Raw genomic sequence first — 21,651 nt, 5'->3', positions numbered from 1 at the left:
AAAACTTAAATTAGTAAGAGATAATTTGGAAAATATAAATTTATGGTAAGGATAGTTTTGTCTTGAATAAATTAATTTTCTACTTCTGCTTCTGCTTCTTGGAAGAAGCTAGAATTTTCTGCTTCTTCCCAAAAGCAGAAAAACTGCTTCTGCTGCTGGCAAAAAATACTTTTCTATACTGGCCAAACAACTGAAATTTTTTGAAAAGTACTTTTTTGGAGAAAAAAGTACTTTTGGCCCCAGAAGCTTGGCCAAACAAGCTCTTAATGCATATAGGATGACATAAAAGTAATCAATATTTTGTATGTGGTAAATTTGGTATATTTATTGTTCATAATAATTAGCATAAAAACTTATTTCTTTTATTATTGCGAACAAATAAGTAAGTATTGAATGAACTAATTAGCAAAAATTCAATTCAATTCGTTCACAAGCTCATCTCATATTAGTAAAATCATTTTTAAAATTTGGCACAAATTTAGGGTACAAAAACTGGTATTAACGGAGATAAAAGTATTAACAAACTTAGTTAATCTAATTTAATTATTTTCTACATTCTTCATAAGTAAAATTATTTTCATGTTGGCAAAACTCTTGTGCTTATTGTGACATTCTTAGTGAGACGCCAAGGGAAAAGCTATGAATTGATCAAGTTTGATTGAATGTATGTGTTGCTTGAATTTATGTTTTCCATCAATATTTATTTTAGAATTTTATCCTATTACCGTTTGCACTTACAATTTTTTTTCTTTATTAATCTAGCTAAATATGATCGAACATTAGTTATTTTCAAGAATTGATACTTTTCTAAACTTTTATTTATACTCAATACGTTAGTTAATAATATCTATTGATTTATTATCTTATACATTCATATAATATGTACACGCGTAAAGTACGTACCCTAAGACTAGTACAACTAATAATTTCTTACTGTGAAAGGATTACTGTTAAATTCTTTACCTTCATCATGAATTATTTAAAAATAGTTGATGTCTTTTCTTTAAATAATTTATTTGTCTTAATCATGATAAGAAGACAACAAAATTATATTTAAAAACAATCACATGAATCATATATTTATTACTTTAACATAAATACAGAAGGATGATATCCGTAGCAAAATGAGAAGATGAGCCATTCTTAAAATAATAGCGAGCAAAATATAAAAATTATATAGGTTTTATATATACCTTTTTGAGTAAGGAATGTAAATAGTTTTTGAGAAAAGCCCGTGGCGAAATACGACACCGTTTGACTGAGCTCTTTGGTGGTTAAAGTCGGTTAGGGATAGTGTACACGACAACAAAGTCCTCCATCGCCCATGGAAACATCGTCGGAAGCTTCGAAAATTTTCCCGCTTTGACTTCAAACTCTTTTAAGGAAGGCGGCTGGAATTTTTCATCTCCAAATACCGTGGAAAACAAAAGTGGATTCAGAGGAGAATAACCCATGAAATTGGTAACCCCAATGGAGGAAGAAACAGAGAAAATGGTGGTGGCAGGGTTAATTGATAAAGCCACCAACTCCACTAGACCGGAAGTTGATCCCCGCCTTCTCAAAGCCATCAAATCGGTGGTCCGTTCCTCTGATTCGGAGCTCCGACTTGCCGCCCATACCCTAATGTCCCTAATGAAACGTGACCACTCTCAGGTCCCCCCCAATCCTTAAAGCATTTGCACAGTACAATTTTGGTCAATATTTTTTTCTTATTGGTTAACCCCTAATTTTGTTCGTTAGACAAATTATTTTGTATTGCAATGACAGTGGAATGAATACTGATGATTGCTATATCCTGCACGAACTACTTTGGAATTGAGACATAGTTAATTGATTGATATTGGTGATTGGTGTTCTTTTTTTAAATAAAAAAAACTTTAAAGGGTGTTGTATTTTGGCGGATCATTCAATTGTGCGCTTTACAAAGGTTTGTGCTTTAATGCTCTAGTAATTAAGGAGCTGGTCTTTTTTCTCATTACGGTGATTAAGCTAGCAGCTTTTTCTATGTTTGAGCCATGGGACAAAATTGTTTTTACTTTGTTTTTTTCAGTTTTGTCAGAGACTTGTATGTTAGCGATAAGTGTTGGATGTAGAGAATGTCTAGTTTTAGAGAAACTCTAATAGTATGTTTTAACTGACAAATTATTTACCAGTTTTGAAAGCAATGAGTCTGAAATTCTGAATAGAGACGACTGATAGATAGAATTTATAAAACTGACCCTTAGTTTGGCATTGAGGTTTAGTTGATTGATTAGAGCAAATGCCTAATCAAATGTTATCAGTTAGTGATTCAGCTATAAATTTGTTTTTGCCAGTCCATTTCAATATTTTTTGTTCTTGTTTCTGCCAGTTCTATTGGTTGCCAGTTAAAAAAAAAAAAAAAAAGACAACGTCACCGCAAATCAATAGAGGAGGACTTGTCAGTTGAAGTCCATAGGAATTTCGAATTTCGAATTTCATACCAACTGATGTTTAACGTTCATTATTTTACGCATGCTCTCTTAATGATATCAACATTCTGTAATTCCTTTGTCCTGAAACAGAGGAAGAGCAATTTCTTCTATTCGTTAGCTTTACATTAGGAATCCATTGAGCAGATCTCTTTCTTCACAGAATTGTGGGAAGGATTATTATTGTCGCTACGATATTGTATTAGAAATAGAAGCTGAATATGTTTATTCACTTTAATATTATAATCAGTAAACATAAGTTTTGTTAGTACAACTTCATCCATTTCTTTAGTCTGCCTAAGAGAGTTTTCACTAATGCAATTGGACTCCCTTTTGATAGTGTTATATCTTTGAGGGTCTTTGACATGGATTTATATGATCATTGGTGGTTGTTATCTGTTACTTATCAATTGGAGGCATTGGCTTTCAAATATGTCTTTCAACTTTTGTCACTGCAATATTTTGAAATTTTCTATGCCAATCGTATGTGCAAGTGAGTGCACTGAAGATTACCCAGGTTGGATTTTAAATAAGATGTAGAATTATTGTGGAGAGTTTGGGTGACATTTTTGTGAACCAATTGAGGATATCTTCAGAAATGCAGTGGATTTATCACTTTGGTCATTGATGAAATATTTAGTTTAGTACATCTTTTGGAAGGGGAAACTCACTTTTAGATTTCAGATAAAGCCTGGTTCAAGATATAGTCTCCTCGGCGTATGCCAGGATGATGTCCGCTTTCCTAGTGTAATATTTACTCCTTGTTGTACTTGTCATAAGTAAAACTATCAGTTTAAACATTTAGCCACTTAGTTATCCAAGGTAAAGGTTTCTCTTACGAAGCAAGTGAAAGTCCAAGATGAACTATGATTCACAATGCCGTAGTACGTTGTTGACTTCTTGTCAAGAAGACTTTACTATAACTCAAGTGGGAGCACTTACAAGGATGAATTTTTTCAACAAGGGAGGTGCTTATGACTTTTCAATTATGAAACCCCAGATGGTCTGGGATACTTTTCTGATTCACAAACTATTTCTTTTAATTGGATTAAAAACTTGTGCTAAGCTACATTCATCCCATGGAGTTTAGAAACAACTTGACATATTTGTGCATCACCTCCTAATAGTAACTTGACTTATGGGTTTCTCTTGACAGGTACGATATCTCGCTCTTCTCATAATAGATGAACTCTTCATGCGCTCAAAACTTTTTAGAACTATTGTCGTCGAGAACTTGGATCAGTTACTCACTTTAAGTGTTGGGTTCAGAAGGACTCTGCCACTTCCACCTCCTGCTTCTGTTGCTTCTGTGTTACGCACCAAAGCAATTGAGTTCTTAGAGAAGTGGAATTCTTCATTTGGCATTCATTATAGGCAGCTCAGGTTGGGGTATGACTATTTGAAGAATACCCTCCGGTTTCAATTTCCAAACTTGCAAGCAAATGCAGCTAGGCTTCAGCAGGAAAGGAGGGAAAGAGAGATGAGGACAAAGGAGATCCTACTGAAGAAATTTGAAACCTTGAAGGAGAATCTTACTTCTATAAAGGATGAAATTCAGTTGACAGTTGATGAAATTGGTGAGTGTTTGAACATTTTAAGCACAAAGGATGAAGAAGATATATTGTTGCCTCCTTTAGATGATGAAGAAATTGTGGAGTTCCGCAACTCTGAACTCCGTCAAATCCGTCTTGATTCTTTGAAGGAAGGAGAAAAAATAAAAGAGGACAGTGAAAATAAAATTGTGTTTGATGCATTGAGGGAACTATTCAAGATTCTAGTGACAAAACATATGGTCACAGTGCAAGAATGGATCTCTGTTCTCATAAGAGTGGAAACAACAGACACTAGGTTTAGGGACTCCACATTAAAGGATCTTATTGATATTCATAATCATCTCAAATCAGTGAAGAAAAAATGTGAAGAATCTGGATGCACTCTGCCTAAATCTAGAAGTGCCGAGGAAGAAGACATTTGGGAAGAGGGTAATGTGGAAGCAGAAAATGGAAAATTACATAAAGTGCCTGACCAAGTTGGGGATTGTTCCTTGGGTCTGAATTTCAGTGGAATGAGAGTTGAAGCTCCTGAATGTAGTAATCTTAACGTAAGAGGAAATGATAAGCTGCAGGTGGCCAATGGTGGCAATGAAACAGACACCTCTAGAGGTAAGCTTTTAGCTGAAGCTCCGGTTATGAGTTGGGGTTCTTTCTTAGATGATTGGGGATCAAGATCAAGCAGTGATGTTTTAGCGAACCAAAGAGGATTAGATCTTGATGGCCATTGGGGTAGGGTGGACAGTGATGCTGTTATTCCTGCTGAAAAAATTGCAGAGTTGAAAGTCCATGCAACTGTTTATAGGGAAGATCCAATTGAAATCCAACCATGTCGGGCCCCTTTGAGAAATGGAGGACTGTGTCAGAGGAGAGATTTGAAAATTTGTCCATTTCACGGACCTATTATTCCTCGAGATGATGAAGGTAACCCAATTGATACAGGCCCATCAACAGAAGATCAGGCTGCAGAGTCGGAGCAACAAGAGCCCATCAATAGATGCTCTTCAGTAGAGGAGAAACTACATGATTTAGATGATAAACTTGTGGAAAAATTAGCCAAGCAGGCTGTAAAAAATGTCCGACAGAGAGACAAAGAGGACACAAAGAAGAGAGAGCATGAAAAGCAGATTTTGAAGCGGGCGAAGCTTGCAAAAGTTCGAGAACATAATCAAGAAGTTCTACGTGATGCTGCGCTGGCGTCAACCTCAAGATCCTTATATGCTGGAGAAGTTCAGGATAGAGCTTTGTCATCTAGATCTTCTTCCAGGAGTAAGAAAGAAACTCTGGCATCTATGTTAAAAAAGAAAAAAACTGCCAAAGATAGATTGGGTCAAAGGCTTCTTAATGGCCGTGCTAGGGATGCTACAGTGCGGCAGTTAACGGTCGCTGAGGATGCTAATTACCGTGAAGCCTTTCCAAATCAGTGGTAGGATAATGAATCAATGCTATTTATTTCTCTCATAGGTCTTGGCATTGTTTCTGGGTGTTGTATTTTGCTTATGATATTATGGTTGCTCCTGGTGGTTCAAAACATTCTTTTTCTTGTTCTGTCCCACTTCCTGCTTAGAATTTAGGTTGCCAAACTGTAAATCTTTACATCATACATTGGAACATCCTTTTCCCAATAAATGAGGAGAAATTTTTACAATCACTATGGTTTTTTATGCAGTGCATGTTTTGTTCTTCTTTGCCTTAACTTGTCGTATGTCAAAAGGAAAAATCTGCAGTATTTCCGAAGGAGAGAACTCTCAGGTCACCATTTTCTTGGATATACAGTCAGTCAAATCCACACCAATCGGCGTACAAAGCAGTGAAGGATTTCAAGTAGAATTTAGATGATGTGATTGCTTGTTTGGTGAGGTCGTAACACATTCCTTGACATAACATATTAGTTTTTGATAGATTGGGAATGGGAGACAATGTGGTTTCTGTCTTAACCCGCCCTGCCCGCATAGCACTTAAACCTGTGTCCACCCGCCCACACCCCCGCCCCGTCCCGCCCAACAAATTTATTTTTTTAAAAATTTGTCTCTACCTTTTCTTTTGGCCAATAGTTGCAATCATAATTCATAGTGTCAGCACTTAGTTTTCTTCATCTGTTTTAGTTTTCTTCATCTGTACCTCATTTTACTTAAACAAATATTCACTTTAAAATAATTTTACACTATGAAACAGTTTTATGGGGTATTTAGTTTTTCAAGATATTTCGCTTATTGATGAATACTTGTCATTATTTTTTAAAAGCAATCTCATTTTATATCAAAAACTATTTTCTAAAGACTAGTTTCTTCTCGAATCTGGACTTTGGGTCATAGATTTCACATAAAGATTTGATGAGGGAAAATAGGAGGCAGACATCGAATTTTAAGGGCAAACCCATATTAGATTACAACAATTTTGCAGGTTTCATGGGTTAAACAAATAGATTCTGAAAACACACATCTCAAAGGGAAACACAACGGTCAAAGAAGATTGAGCGTTTTAGGTTTTAGTTCAAAAAATTAGCCCCGTGACCCGCCCCACATTAATCTTTTTAAAAAAAAATTAGAACCCGCCCCGCCCCCGCAAACGCTGTAACCCACCCGTCCCGCCCCGTGAAGCTGAAACCTGCCCCGCAACCACACTGTCCCATTGTCATCCCTAATTGTTGGTTCCTCTATTCTATAGCCTGTGTAGTATGTCAATTACATGACTCCTGTTAGTGTGAAACTCAGCAGTTAATTAAAAAAATCAACGACATATAATGAAGCCCGTTTCTTGACTGGAGCAATAAACATCTACTGACGCATGACACCACCCTTGTAGGTACCCTTGGAGCAATAAAGTAGATATTTTGTAGGTTGACAACATAAGAATTCCAAAACCAACTTTTAGCTTTAAGTAAATTTAATAAAACTCATGAAATTATGTCGTATTCGCCGGTTTCACTCCTTTTTTATCTTTGATACTTGAGCAGGTTTCACTTCTTTTTGAGCCGATCTTCGACATTTCGTCACTTTGTCGATCAAACCTGCAAACAAGCACAACCTGTGAGCATTTTGGGACTATTATGCGGCAATTTACACCCAAACCATAGGCAAGTAGGGACATAAAACACGTTAAAATCCTAACTTATTAGTCCCCCTCTCCGTTTCTTACTGGGACTGGAGTACACGGATAGTCTCTTCCAGAGTCGCTGCCCTCGATAAGGCCTCAGACCAAGCTCTCTCAATACGCTCCAAGTCGGCGACCCTGCCCGCCATCGCAGAAAGCTTCCTCCTCCATTCGGCGCTCGCCTCCTCGAACTGGCCCCGACGCCGATCCACCTCCAACTGTGTCTCCCTCAGCTGGCCCTGCAAGTGCTCGCATTCGGCGGCAACCCCCTTTCCCAGCTCGAGCTCCTCGTCCTTAAGGCGAAGTTGATCTTCAAGCTCGCTCTTAGTGCGGATCGTCTGCATTAGCTCGCGATCCCTCCTCTCCAGTTCCTCGCCTAGAGCTCGATTGCGAGGGTCCGTCCTCAACCTCTCGTGCAACTCGCGGCACCTATTGCGGTAGCGACGGTACTTCCCCAACATCTGCAAAAAGATCCTCGACCTGATATTGGCCCTACGGATGTTCTCCATCTCCAACAGGTACGTCTGAAAAAGGAAAAGAGTGAAAGTAGTCAAAACAATGCACTTTTGCGACAAAGAAAAAAAAACAAACCAAAATCCGAGATGACATACCCGCAAACCCATCACAGCCACTTCATCCCTCACTTCGGCGTTTGGGATGTTCCGCAGAGACCCATTCACGGCCTCCGAACACAGCAGGCTGAGTTGCGGCACCAAGTTGTCCCCCTGCACCAAAAGGTTCAAATCGAAGGGAATCTCGATCATACGGGCCGCCCCTCCCGCACGTACCATTGAGTGGGTAATGTCCTCCTCAAACATCCAAACATCATCAGGGTCCACGTCGGATTCAGACTCGTATTCATCAACCACTACACTCTTCCCTCTCTCAGCCGCCGAGGGGGGAACACGACCCACCACAGATGAAAAAGGCGCGCTTGAGGTCACCACGACAGTGCTAAGGGATGGGTTATCAACTCCAGCAGGACGTCCCGTATTATCCGCAACAGGAACGTCAGATTGAACCGCCATAACGACTACATTTTCCTGGCTCTAAACGCCAGCATCAACATCAACTACCCGCTCCACCCTTGTGGAAGACAGTGCAACAATATTTTCCTCTGGGCCCGTCGGAGGAGAATCCAAATTGATCACAGTCGGGGGCGCCACCTCGAACCCCACTCTCCGTCTCTTCGATGGTCCTTCTTCCTCCCCGGTTGACGGTGAGTCATCCTGAGGACGTACAACACCAGAGGGAACCTCGTCCTGGGAGGCCGCCCGAGTCGGAGTAGCTAAGGCCGTGGACTCGACCGAGGCGGCCCTCGATGAGAAACGAGCAGCAGGTACCGCGCTGAGGCAAGCCGATGCAGCTGGCCGACGGAAGGCTAGCTGAGGAGCCCTGACTCTGCGAACTCTCCCTGTTCACGACAAACAAATATTCAAAAGATAAGATTAAAACGAAAAAAAGACGGGTAGAAAATAAGGGCGCTATCTCACCCGTAAGGGCCCTACGCCCATATCTCTCATAAAATGTTGCCCACGTGCGAACCCTTGCGGTATGAGGAAGGACAACCTCGACCCATTCTCTAATCCCCTCCAAAGGAGGCGGGGGTAGCTTCTCGACTGCAAGACGACGAAGGAGATCAACATTTACGATATAAGATATAAAAAGGACAAGGACAAAACAGGTATTTCGCTAATCAGGGACAGACTTACGGGCAAAATTCCACACTTCGGGAAATCTGGTTGGATCCGCCACCAGGTGCTCGGTCCGCACATAGAAGAAGTTTTCAAAGAAGCGACGATTGGTCCTATCATCCATCTTTACCACTAAGCCTTTTGACCCTCGAGGGCGCGCATGGATCATTGTGCCGCGAATTTTCTGGGGAGCGATAGGCTGAGCACGTGCCTCAGAGTGACCTCGCGACCGGCTAACTCCACGTACTTGATAAACATGAGGAACAACTTGTACAGATAAGGAGAGAGTTAGGCAGGACACACCTTGTAATAACGGCAGAAGTCAACCACCAACATGGGAAGTGGGAGCGTGTATCCCACGAGGAAGGGGTAAGCATAGAACATGCAGAACCCGAGGCGGTCGATTTGGACCCTGTCATCTCTACCTGCCGGTACCATCTCAACGTAATTGGGAATGACCCACCGTTCCCGTAAATCCGCTATCCCGACATCCCCTATGGGGGGAGGAATATCCATCTGCTCCTCGCTGCTATCGACACCGCAATCTATCACTGCTCTCCCCGGGCGGGATAATATCTCCTCTTCTGAAGGAACATCTTCGCTCTCTATCGGTTTTGTGTCTCCGATTGCTGGAGCAGGGTTCTTAACTGCCGGAGGGGTAGCCGAAAGATTATCACGGGAAAAAGTTCCTGCCATCTTAGACCCACAAAAAAGGAGAAGAAAGAACTTTGCGGAAGAGGTACAAAAATTGAAAATTATCGCAAGCAAGGGAGTAAAGAAAGGACTCAAATTAGCAGAAAGGAAGATATCCTGGAAATTCTCTCGAAGATGAGCGGTGAAATGTGAAAAGCAAGTGACCGATTTCTTCAATTTATAAGACATAAATTCTTCAAGCACGAAACCCAATAGTCGCCATTAGAACCTGACCGAGCGCGAAACGGTTCAACTTATCGGAAACGTGCGCCATTATGACTGTCTGCACGAAGTGACGTTTTGTTTACCAACCGACGCTTCAGCTTCGAAACCGTCGTGACGGTACACGAATACCAGAAAGACGCCCCCGGGAAATTTTGAAAAGTCATAACGCGACTAAGGAATAAAAGGCGAATCTAACTCCCCTCGACCGTGTCACACACACGATCCGTCTGCCGAGGTCGGCAAGGCACGACCCGACGAACAGAGGGACTAACTGTATTGGTCAAAATCTGACCATATGACTATGACGGTAACGACCCCGTCCTAATCAATTCGTGAGAGTAGTCAACCGACTCGACTCCAATTCATTATTGTCATTTCCAATACAAGCAACGAGGCCAAGGCCTCCCCACGACGAAAGAACATCTCTCCTACATGACCACGACCATCGTAGAAAATTTAGAGGTTTTCCTTTCAACTATAAATACAAGGTAAGAGAGCTGAAAAGGGGCTCCGGCCTTAGCCTTCTTCTCCACTACAAAGACAACCCGAAAAAGGGAGAGTGAAACTCCATGAATAGAACCTTGAACCTACGGGCAAGGGGAGATCCATTTTTCGACTATCCATGAGGGGCAATATGATTGTAATTCCCTGAACCTCTCTAAGGAGAGGCAGGGCAAATTTCTATGATCAATAAAACTCCCCAATTATTATTTCTGTCTATTACTTCCATGTTTCAATTTTATTTTTTGATCCATCATCAATTAGGATCGACTATAATTTATCCCTTCTATCTCTTTTGATTGATTTGCTTTAAAAGTATTTTACAACTTTTCAGTCAAGCACTATAGATGCATGAAAGTCAAATAAACATCAAATGAAAAGTCAAGACGAGGGGAGGGTGGAGGAAAAAGTGGAGAAACAACGTGCAATGATTAAATAAGATTGCAACAACTATGCAGAGGCAATTAACAACTAATATAAGCTGTCAAGTGGAAACATACAGAAAAGTTGGTACTTATCCTATCTTGTATGTCACTATGTTTTTTTGCTTCTTCTCCAACGGCTAAGAAAGCTAGATTCTCCTTCCATTAATATGGCTTATCTCATCTATTCCACCCTATATGTGTCAATGTCTTAAAAATAAGCTTGCCTACAGTTACTCATTCAAAGTTTAAGTTAGTGCAAGGATGTGATACGTGTTGAAAGTTGAAACGCACAAAATTCAATAGTGAAATTTCCGTGTTGTGTGATTATAACAAAAACACAAATAAAAAAGGATATGTGGAAGTAAATACAATCATATGGCAATATTCCTATATAACAATATTTTACTATAAAAATTAAATTTTTTCGGAACTAAATTTTATGTTATTTTATAATATATGTTTTCTATAACAACACTTCACTATAATATTCAAAAATATTTGGAACAAACAAATATGTTATAAAGAGATTTGACTGAAATTGCTGTTAGTTCTTTACATGATTTCCCTTTTGCAACTAGTGATGGACTGATTCTTTTCTTTCTTGAGCCACTAATGCAGGTACTATTTGCTAGTGGCCAATCCACTTTAAGTAACTTTTAACCCAAGTCTTGCTTTTATTCCACTAAATTACACAAAGTACCTTTTGATGCTTTGTGAAACCTAATTCTTGTTAATTTTCTCATACAACAAACCACAAAATTATTATGAGCTAAACTTCTTTATACTTTCAGAAATCAACTAGATTGAACCACTAAATGCCGAGTTTTTAGTTAGACGATGATAACCTAATAGCATCAGTGGTGAAGTCAGAAATATTTTCAAGAATGTTTAAACTTGAAAGAACTAGAAATAAATTTTCGATAAAGGGTGTTCAATATATATTTTATACATCCAAAATCAGTATTTTACTTATATGCATAATGTAATTTTTCATAATATTTCGGTAAAGAATGGTTAGTTGACCACCCTTTGTAAAAGGTGATTTTGCCCCTAAATAGCACCATGTCATTTGTGTTTATTTCTTTTTTCGTTTTCATATTTCTAGTGTAAAAAAAAACAAACCGAACACATAATATTAAAAAATAAAGTTATTTAGTTTGTTAATATTATGCAAGTTAGTTATTCAATTTGGCGACTAATATAGTCAAGAAATTAAATACTTTCGTAAAGCTAACCAAACAAATTGACTTAATGAAAATTACCAACTTAACTACTAGGAGCTATGGTTCGAAAAACCCACAAAAATCTATAAGGCACTAATTTTCAATTAAATAATTAAACTTTGGTGTTGACTTACATGTTTTATTCTATTTGTTTTTAATCATGTGAAATAAGTTGAGTATTTTCTTCCCATCATAGAATTGAAAAAAGAAACAAAAAGTTGTAACTTCTTAACAACTAGCATCCATATTCGTGTCAAAGCAATATAATGAAAATCTAAAATCTTAACCATTTAACCTAAAAGATGAAAACGAACTCAAATTGTAAGAGAAGTAAATATTTAAGAATTTTAAAAATTACAATGATGGAAGTTAGACGAATGGTGAGTGAATTGGTCCAACCATATTCGTGTGAACAAGTCATACATTGATACTTGAATGACATTAATTAAAATTATTTTATATTAGAATAATTTAAACTTGAATTAGAATGAAGTTAGATCATTGATACAAATGGACTTCAATTAGTTTAAATTAAATTAACATATAATTAATTAATTGATTTAAAAAAAAGAAAGAAAAAGACAAAAGGGAAGAAGCACCATCCTTTTTCCTCCTTCCCCAAAGACAAATTCCAAACCCTCCTCCCCACCACCCCGCTCCATTTGTTTACCTATTTTTCTCTTTTGAAAATCAAACAATTGTTTGTAACTTACACCCCATAAAAACCATCAATAATTCCAGGAAATTCATCTCACCCAAAACCAGAAAATACTCAAAGGACAAATTTTTGAATCATTTCTTGATTTTGTTGAATCGAGAGTCGAACATATTAAATGGAGTATGATAGCATTGAATGTGTATCATCTTCAGATGGTATTATAGATGAAGATGAGATTCCTCAACACATAAATATAATTCGTTCTCAGTTCAAGACGGCCCACAATAACAACAATAGCACCAGCATATTATGTGATGGGAATAGCAATAAAGGGGGAATTGCTATAAATCCAGCTACTAGCGTTCATGAGCTTCTTGAATGCCCTGTTTGTACCAATTCTATGTACCCTCCCATCCATCAGGTTCCACCTTTTCAATTTGTTTGCTTTTTGATAATTTAACAAGTTTTGGTAAATTATGTTTCCACATTTTGCAATTTTGGGTTTTGTGTTTTCCCTTTATTGAGGCAAGATTGGATTTTGTTTGGTAAATTGATGTTCCACATTGTGCTATTCTGAAATTTTTGTTTCCCTGATCTGTTTGAGGGGTTGATTGAGGAAAGATTAATTTTTTCCTTGGACTGTGCTATATATTTTTCACTAGTTTTTTCCTAGATTAATTTTACGAACACGTTTTTATGGCATTATTGTTTCACGAGATCTTTTTCCTTAAATTATAGTTTTCTTTTCTTTCAATTTTTATAGATTTTTTTCTATTGGGCGGATAGGCTGAGAGCGAGGTGAGATGGTGTAAATTTGGTTATTTTTTTGTAGTTAGTAAATGAATTAGATTTGAGGATTTCCCCCCCCCCCCTACTTTTAGGACCTTGAGGCATTACATGGGTTTCATGAGTTTGTTTTGCATCGGATTCTTGTCTATTTGGAGTTAGGGAATGGCTGAAAAGTCCGCTGAAGTGATTTAGGAAGAAGGGCATCAACCAATAATTCAGAAATTTTCCACAACTTTTGACTTAGTGAGTCATGCTGCTGGTTTGTATTGCTTACTCCATGTAAAAAATTTCTACAGTGCTTTTTTTTTTAAGGTAAAAAAAAGGGCAGCCCGGTGCACTAAGCTCTCGCTATGCGCGTTGTACGGGGAAGGGTCAGACTACAAGGGTCTATTGTACACAACCTTACCTTGCATTTCTGCAAGAGGCTGTTTCCACGGCTTAAACCTGTGACCTCCCGATCACATGACACCAATTTCACCAGTTACGCCAAGGCTCCCCCTCCAATGACTAATGGGAGCGGTTGCACACTCACATTGCATTTAACTTATAACGGGCATTAATTAAGTGCTGGAAGTGCAAAGAAGCTGGTCATAAGAAGACTGACTGTCCTTAGGAAGTCAGGGAACACTAGTTATGTTTTATATTAAAAGGTAGCTACGGAAAGAAATTTAGGACTGGGCATTGAGGTGGAGTATTTGTGCTGAATTAATATTCATAACTCAGAATGTGATGGGTGTCTCCTTGTTTTCGGTCTTAGTAAAGGAGCCACTGAGGACTTTTACCTCTCCAATTGCTGGTTTAGTAGCTGGTAGTTTATCTTCATTTGGTTTGTATTCAGTTAAATCATATTTCAGAAGTAATTAGGTTCCAACAGCTTCCTGGATTTAACAAAAGTGTGAGCACTGAAAAGTCTAAGTTCTTAACAGGGTTGCAAATTATCAGCACTCTGATTGTAGTAGGGTAAATCCTCTTGTCAGCATCCGAGTATACCCCAAGGAATCAGTGCGGGAGTAAAGCCAAAGATTTAGAATCAAGACCACTTTCCATATTTAAAAGCATCTTTCTTTGATGGTTTGATAGGCTATAGCATTTTTAGTATTAATTTATCTTGACCTAGAGGTTTTCTCTGAGGCATTTGATTTTTCCTATATTCATCTTGCACAATTCCATCTTTGGTAGTTGGAATATGTTTTTGCACTTTGAGTATTTATATTTCTAGTGAGGATAAGATTAGCTTCTTCAGATTCGGGAGTCTTTTATCACGCCGGAGGATTGTTTGGGTAATGGTAGAAAAGCATCACTATAATACCTCTGGTCTATGGCTAGCACAGCAATGTACTTCTGTATTATGTGTTCGGTTTATTAGTTGAATGGAAAATGAATTATTTTTAAAAATACCCTTGTCCTTTATGTATTGTGTAACGTGTCTATGGTTTGAATCATATAGATCACTTTCATCTTAGGGTAGTCTCTAGCTACTAATGCCTCCAAAGTGATGCATTAACTTCTTCTCTAATTAAAAGGAGATTTTTGAACCCTAAAGTTGTGAAATTCTGTGGAAATTTAGAGGCTACATCACAAAACACAGATACTGAAATGAGCATCACAACAAGTTAAACCAAAGTGAATTTAGCTAATGTTAACTGGGAGCTCTAATGAATCTTAACAATGTCATCACTTTCATCAGTATACTATACTAATGATATTTCATATGTTGTTGCTGCAGTGTCACAATGGGCACACTATCTGTTCAACGTGTAAAGCGAGAGTACACAACCGATGTCCCACTTGTAGACAGGAGCTTGGCGATATCAGATGTTTAGCACTAGAAAAGGTGGCTGAATCACTTGAGCTGCCTTGCAAATATGGCTCTCTTGGATGTCCTGAGATATTTCCTTATTACAGTAAGCTGAAACATGAGTCAGCGTGTAATTTTAGACCATACAACTGCCCGTATGCTGGGTCGGAGTGTGCAGTTGTTGGTGATATTCCTTATTTGGTTACTCATTTGAAGGATGATCACAAGGTAGACATGCACTCTGGATGCACTTTTAACCATCGCTATGTCAAATCTAATCCTCGGGAAGTGGAAAATGCCACGTGGATGTTAACTGTAAGTTGACTATCTTTTTTTTGTGGGTTTCAAGTAATCATGTCAAGAACTGAGTCTTTGACAGCTTTATTAAATTGAGGATCTAAATTTTTGTTAAGGCGCTGTATATAGTTGTACTTGTAAAAATTGGGTAATGGCTTACCAACACTCTGTATATAGTTTTTTTAGTAGGCACTATTTTAGGCCCTTGCATAGAAGTTATAGTTATTTCATCTGCTGTGCAATTGCATTCAATAGGATTCTCTTCACACTTGATGGTCTGTCCCAGTTTGAAGTATCTCATTAAGTGTATGACTTCTCTGTCCATATACTTTTTCAGTTTAAATTTGCTCAAAGAGGTATCTGAACCGAATATTACTCATGCTGCTCCTGCTACTAAAATTGCGAGTCACATCTCATACCTCATTTAACGTGTTATTGTTCCTCGTTTCAGAACTATTTCCTAAAGCTTGTTATATTCAAATTTAGAGTGACCTTTTCCGTCACCTTTTTCAGGTTTTCAATTGTTTTGGTCAGTACTTCTGTCTCCATTTTGAAGCATTTCAGCTTGGAATGGCACCCGTATACATGGCATTCCTTCGGTTTATGGGAGACGAGACAGAGGCACGAAACTACAGCTACAGCCTGGAAGTAGGGGGAAATGGAAGGAAGCTTATCTGGGAAGGTACACCCCGAAGTATAAGAGACAGTCATAGGAAAGTTAGGGATAGCCATGACGGGCTCCTAATACAACGTAACATGGCCCTATTCTTCTCCGGTGGGGACAGAAAGGAGCTCAAGCTACGGGTGACTGGAAGAATATGGAAGGAACAACAGAATCCAGAAGAAGGAACATGCATTCCCAACCTCTGTAGCTAATTGCTGGGGTTGCATCTCAAAACCTATTGGGTTTTGTTCTTTCCTATGTGCTGAATCTTTTGGCTAATGTTACCACCAAGACTCATAGCTTGTGGTATCGGTGGACATCTGTTACACAATAGTGCAAGTTTGACTCTTACTTCTCCTTTCTTGGCTATGTCATAAGTAAATTAAGATGTTGAAGGTTCATCAAAAAGATGTACGACAGCTAAGTTGTTATCCATCAATTAATAAGCTTTCTTGTCAATTTTATGTGCCTTAGATATGTTAGTAGTTATTTTTCATAACGAGTAGTCCATCTCTTTGTTGTAACACTGTACTGCAAGTTTCTGGCTTCATTATAATTGTAGAAGCGCAAACGGATTGACAGCAAAAAATGAAGGGTGACTGAAAGCAAAGAGGAACTTCAAATTTGGCTAAGAAACATGGTAACATGCATAAAATCCTTAGAACAAGATAGAAAATGTCATCGAAGGGTTCCTTCAACTACTAGTCTTCTACCATCAGTGTGAGCACGTGATTTTTGTTTCACGAGACAATCGCTCCAAAAGAAATAAAAAATAACAACAATTGATCCCATTGTACAATTTTGAGATTTTTACATGGCACTTCGTTAACTGTTTATGACTTTGGCCCATTTTTACTTTATTAAAACAAAATACAAAAAATGTACGTGTCATGCATGATCTGAACCGTAACATGGTTGTTAAATAGAAAAAGCATGAACAGGCATCTTTGCCCGTGATTTTGTTTTGTTTAATTTTTACCTGTTTTGGATCATTTTAATGTGTGTGCAAATAATTGTATTAGGTGTTTATTTTAATTTGATTTTACTTAGTTTTGTGTTTTTATAATAAAAAAAAAAGAAAAAAAAAAGAAAGGAAAAGACCCCTTCCGGACTTGGGCCAATTTGTTAAAATTGGCCCAACAAACTCAGCCCAAGACCCAGGCCTGCCCGGTCCAGGCCACCCGATGCCCAGAGAATCCAAACGACGTCGTTTTGATACAGGTTGATCTGGGCCGTTGATCTTAAATTGATCAACGGCCAAGATCAATTCCCCATAACCCATCAACAAACCCGACCCGTCTCACCCGGACCGACCCCAAACCTTTATCCTTGAAACGACGTCGTCCCTGTTTAGCCAAAGGATCCTGGCCCTTCATCTCATCTCATCTAACGGCCAGGATCCATTTGCTCACTAACTATATAAACTCCTAACACTACCCTGCCCCCCTATCCAAACCCCAGCCTTCGTCTCCCCAAACAAACAACCCTAAAACCCTAGCCGCCCCTGCGTACTTCCGCCATGAAAGCCGGCGGCATGGATGCCGGTGACCTTCCCCTGAACACCATAGAACCCCCATGCCATCCTGAACCCAAATCTACCAACCCCATGGTTCGAATCACCCCCCAGGTCCTCGAATCTTCATTCGAAGATTCGAGTCAAAACTCGATCTAACCCAACCAACCCCAGTTTCATACCAGACACTCCCCAGACCCCCCTCGTGACCAAACCATACTTGGTTTGGTCCGAATCTGATCAGGGAAGCATGAATCCCAGATCTGAGTTTTGGAATTTGTGGGTTCTTCGTCACTGGTCCATATCCGTTCGAATCGAAGAGGTTAAGGTCTAATGGACTTTAATCCAAGTGTTTCTCGTCTGAGAAACACTTCGTTTAAAGTCCGTTCAGCCTTAAGAAAGGCTTGACCAAGTCCGAGTTAAGGTTTTGATCTTTTTGCGGTTTAAGGTGAGTTTTCTTTCTTTTCTTAGTTGTTTGATTGTTGTAAGGGTCTGTTCGTTTGCTGTTTATGTCCTTGACCTCTATCAACTGTGCTTCAACCACTTCGCCTGAACCTCTTTTTTTTGTTTGTCTAAATTCCCCCCTCCTATTCTGATAAGGCATTATGTATTTGTTTGTGCAAGTAGCTGATTTTCGAGTTTGGACTGACTAGTTGACTCCTCGAGTGTATTTCTGCTTAGTCAGTATAATGCGAACCATGTATCAATACTGTTTAAATGTCTGATTTTTGGCTACGATTGTGTATGTTAATACTAATATAGTCGAGTCGACATGTGTCGTCAATTAATTTCAACTGTCTGAGCATAGTAAATCGATTTGCTTCTGTTGAACATTTGTTGAAATCAATTCAGAACCAGTTTTGTTTACTTATAGCTGTTGATTTGGATCAGTCAATGTAAAAAAGGATTGTTTATGTTTAAATTCTGAATTGGAAGGCATGTGCACTCGTGCACAGCATGTGCATTGGTGCACCTCATGTGCCTTGTGCACAGCCTGTTTTTCTGCATTAAGAAGCTTTTAAGTTTTAAACAATCTGACAGTATATGCTGTCAGATATATTCTACTGCCCATACTTGCTTTTAGATAATAAAATGAAAAGTTAAAGCCTGCCAAGGGAATGTCATGGGATTAATACTTAAATAGCTGAGTGGAAACTGAAAAGAAAGGGGCACATGGGAGGGGTATCTGATTAATTTAACAGGCTGTAAAAGGTTTGATGTTGAGGCTTATAAAAGAGGGGCACATTAAGAGATAGGGGGAGGACATCTGATAAGACAGAGATATTGAGGGGGACAGACAGAGAAAAACACAGACAGAGAGGAGAGGAAAAGAATACCACCTGATGTTAGGAAAGGAGATAGAGGGAACTGGAAAAGGTTTCTTTTGATAATTCAAGCATAAGTTCAAAACTGAACATTGATTTTGGATTTTGGAAAGAAAGGAGATAGAGGGTGGCTATACAGAAAGCATAAACTGTCTTTTCTTCCTGCTAATTGTTCGATTCCCAGTTTGTTTGACCTGTTTCAAATAAGTGTTGATTTCCTCTCAAGTATCAGTCAGGTTTTCTGCTGTTTGGTTCTTATTGGTTTGTTTTCTTTTGGAGTTAGACCGTTTGAGTTCTGAGCCCATTCCCCTGCTTGTTGCTGTCATTTTGTTACCTCTTCCCATTGGCTATAACTGCATCTTGCATTGGGATTTTGTACCTGCTGTTACTGTTGTTGTTTGGTGTTGCTTCTATTGTCCTGCTGACCCCTTGCTTCTGCTGTTGTATCCGACATCCAGGTACATACTAAGATTTCGCATCTGATGTAACAATGAAAGCATGAAATCAAAGATATGCAGGAGTTTAATCATTCGTTTGCTGCAGTTACAGTTTTACAAATGTTATTAAGATCTGTGTAATTTGTTTAGTTTGTAATTCAATAAAGAAACACGTTAGATAGCCTTGTACTTAACCGTAGCTTAGTTCGTCCTAAATTGTGATTTCATGTGTTTAAGGGGTTGTCTAACGAGGAATGCATGAGTGTTCTTTAACACATAGATAATTAGGTAATTTTAAACTGACATTCCGCATGTATAGAAAAGATTGCTTTAAGCTTGCCAAATATGATGCTTAGTTTTATTGAATCTTTGTAAATAGTTCACAGGATCCTATTCAAACTCTATTAGTAGTAGTTTCCGATAAGTTAATTCCACTGATTTGGTTTAAATAAGCAAGTTTCAAACTTAGATCTGAAGAACATTTATCATAAGCTTTTTAACAGTTTTATTAATCTTGTATGTTAATTTTCCCTTGACAATTTAGCAACATGCTCATCTATGAAATAAGGCACTAAACAATTCACGCCTCATAAAAATCAGATAATCAAGTAAGGATCCGAAGCTGGTCAAGCATGTAATTAGCACGTAATCCTTTCTTTTTAGAGACAAATGCATTAGAAATGTAGCCACTTTAGGATACCCTTTCTAAAATAAAGATGAGCCTCGCCAAATAAAAATGCAAGATTGCGGGCCCCTCAATAAATAACCATAATAATTATTTAGAATTCAGGATAGGCCGTTTAGTGAATTTCATGGCCTTCTACAAAATAATAACGCGTTAGACCCTTTAGGCACGGCTTAATTAAATTACATTCTTAAAACTCGGGTGCACATTTATGTGACCCAAATCCAAATCTCAACGGAATCAAAATGTGTTGACGATCACGGGTGCATTGATTGTGACGTGGTTCGAGATGCATTCTCACGACGTTGCAATTCTATAAAAATAAATGATAATAGTAAAAAAACGGTTTTAAACTTAATAAAAGCACGTAAGTCATAACATGTATTTAAATCAGATATTTAGCCATTATAACAATTTAAGCGACCGTGCTAGAACCACGGGATTCGAGGGTGCCTAACACCTTCCCTCGGGTCAACAGAATTCCTTACTTAGAATTTCTGGTTCGCAGACTTCATTTGGAAAAGTCGAAAATTTCCTCGATTTGGGATTCAAGATAAACCGGTGACTTGGGACACCAAAAGCCAAACCTTTCCCAAGTGGCGACTCTGAATTAAATAAATAATCCCATTTCGAATATTGTCACTTAAATTGGAAAAACTCCCTCGCGCATTTAACCCTTCGGGGCGGGCGCGCAAAAAGGAGGTGTGACAGCTCTGGCGACTCTGCTGGGGATTGTGACCCAGAACCACTGGTTCAGGGTCCAAGAATTCGAGCTTAGAATAATTGTTATATCTGGCTTATTATCTGATCTTTATTACATGTTTTGCATAAAAGTGCTAAATGTTGTCTTTTACCGCTTTTGATATTATCTGAACTGTATATAAACTGTGCCGAAACCCTTCTTTTCTTACCTCCGGGGAGAAGCTCGCTGGTCGAGACTCCCTATTCTGTTAGTGTCAATACCTGAAATAAGAAAGAGGTTGGACAAGTTACAAAGCCGGACGATCTCGCGGGTCCCCGGTACGTAGCCCCCTCCTCGACTCGAGTTGTCCGCTCGGGTACACAGTCTAGAACATATACCAAGGTTTAAACCTAGTATAACGAAACTTCATGCCGGATCCCTAGTAGGAACGCTTGTTTGCATCATATTGCATTTGACTTAGGGGACTCAACACAGGGGTTGGGTCCGTCTAGGACAGGCAACCAGAAATGGAAAAGACCATCATGCTGCATTCCTATGTGTTGTGCATTTATTTGCTTCAGTTCCGCATGTCGACCGGTTCCTAAAAAAAAAGAGGAAAATAGCAGCGTAGGGGAGATAATTACTTATTTTTGAAAAATAAAACTAATGTCCAAGTAGTGTCAAAACCTCGCCGGAATTTTTCTAAAAAAAACAAAACAGTCTTGTTTATTGAGAGTTATTAAAAAATATATATATAATTTTTTTTTTTTATCACTTTCAAAAAAAGGGGGGGGGTTATTTATTTTAAAAGTAAAAAAAAAAAATTTAAAAAAAAATGTGTTGTTTCTTTCGTAGTACCCCTTTTATGAATTCACACTAATAGTCCAAATTTTTCCAAAACAAATAATATAAAAAAAAATAATTTCTTTTAATCTTTATCTCTTTTCAA

At 38.5% G+C, this 21,651-nt stretch overlaps 2 protein-coding genes across 2 annotated transcripts; both read left to right on the top strand.

The window, feature by feature from the left end:
• Window positions 1-1,305: 1,305 nt before the first annotated feature.
• On the top strand, window positions 1,306-5,651 carry LOC104219886 (UV-stimulated scaffold protein A homolog). Its single transcript, XM_009770648.2, has 2 exons — window positions 1,306-1,653; window positions 3,607-5,651. The coding sequence occupies exons 1-2, from the start codon at window positions 1,453-1,455 to the stop codon at window positions 5,428-5,430; spliced, it is 2,025 nt and encodes a 674-aa protein (XP_009768950.1). The 5' UTR covers window positions 1,306-1,452; the 3' UTR covers window positions 5,431-5,651.
• A 6,790-nt stretch (window positions 5,652-12,441) lies between these two features.
• On the top strand, window positions 12,442-16,519 carry LOC104219888 (E3 ubiquitin-protein ligase SINAT5). The gene is made up of 3 exons (XM_009770651.2): window positions 12,442-12,933; window positions 15,028-15,414; window positions 15,910-16,519. The coding sequence occupies exons 1-3, from the start codon at window positions 12,688-12,690 to the stop codon at window positions 16,270-16,272; spliced, it is 996 nt and encodes a 331-aa protein (XP_009768953.1). The 5' UTR covers window positions 12,442-12,687; the 3' UTR covers window positions 16,273-16,519.
• The last annotated feature ends 5,132 nt before the right edge of the window (window positions 16,520-21,651 follow it).

Source organism: Nicotiana sylvestris, chromosome 1 (assembly GCF_000393655.2).
Source record: "Nicotiana sylvestris chromosome 1, ASM39365v2, whole genome shotgun sequence".
In the NCBI taxonomy this organism is placed as follows: domain Eukaryota; kingdom Viridiplantae; phylum Streptophyta; class Magnoliopsida; order Solanales; family Solanaceae; genus Nicotiana; species Nicotiana sylvestris.
This window is presented reverse-complemented; position numbering and strand designations above follow the sequence as displayed.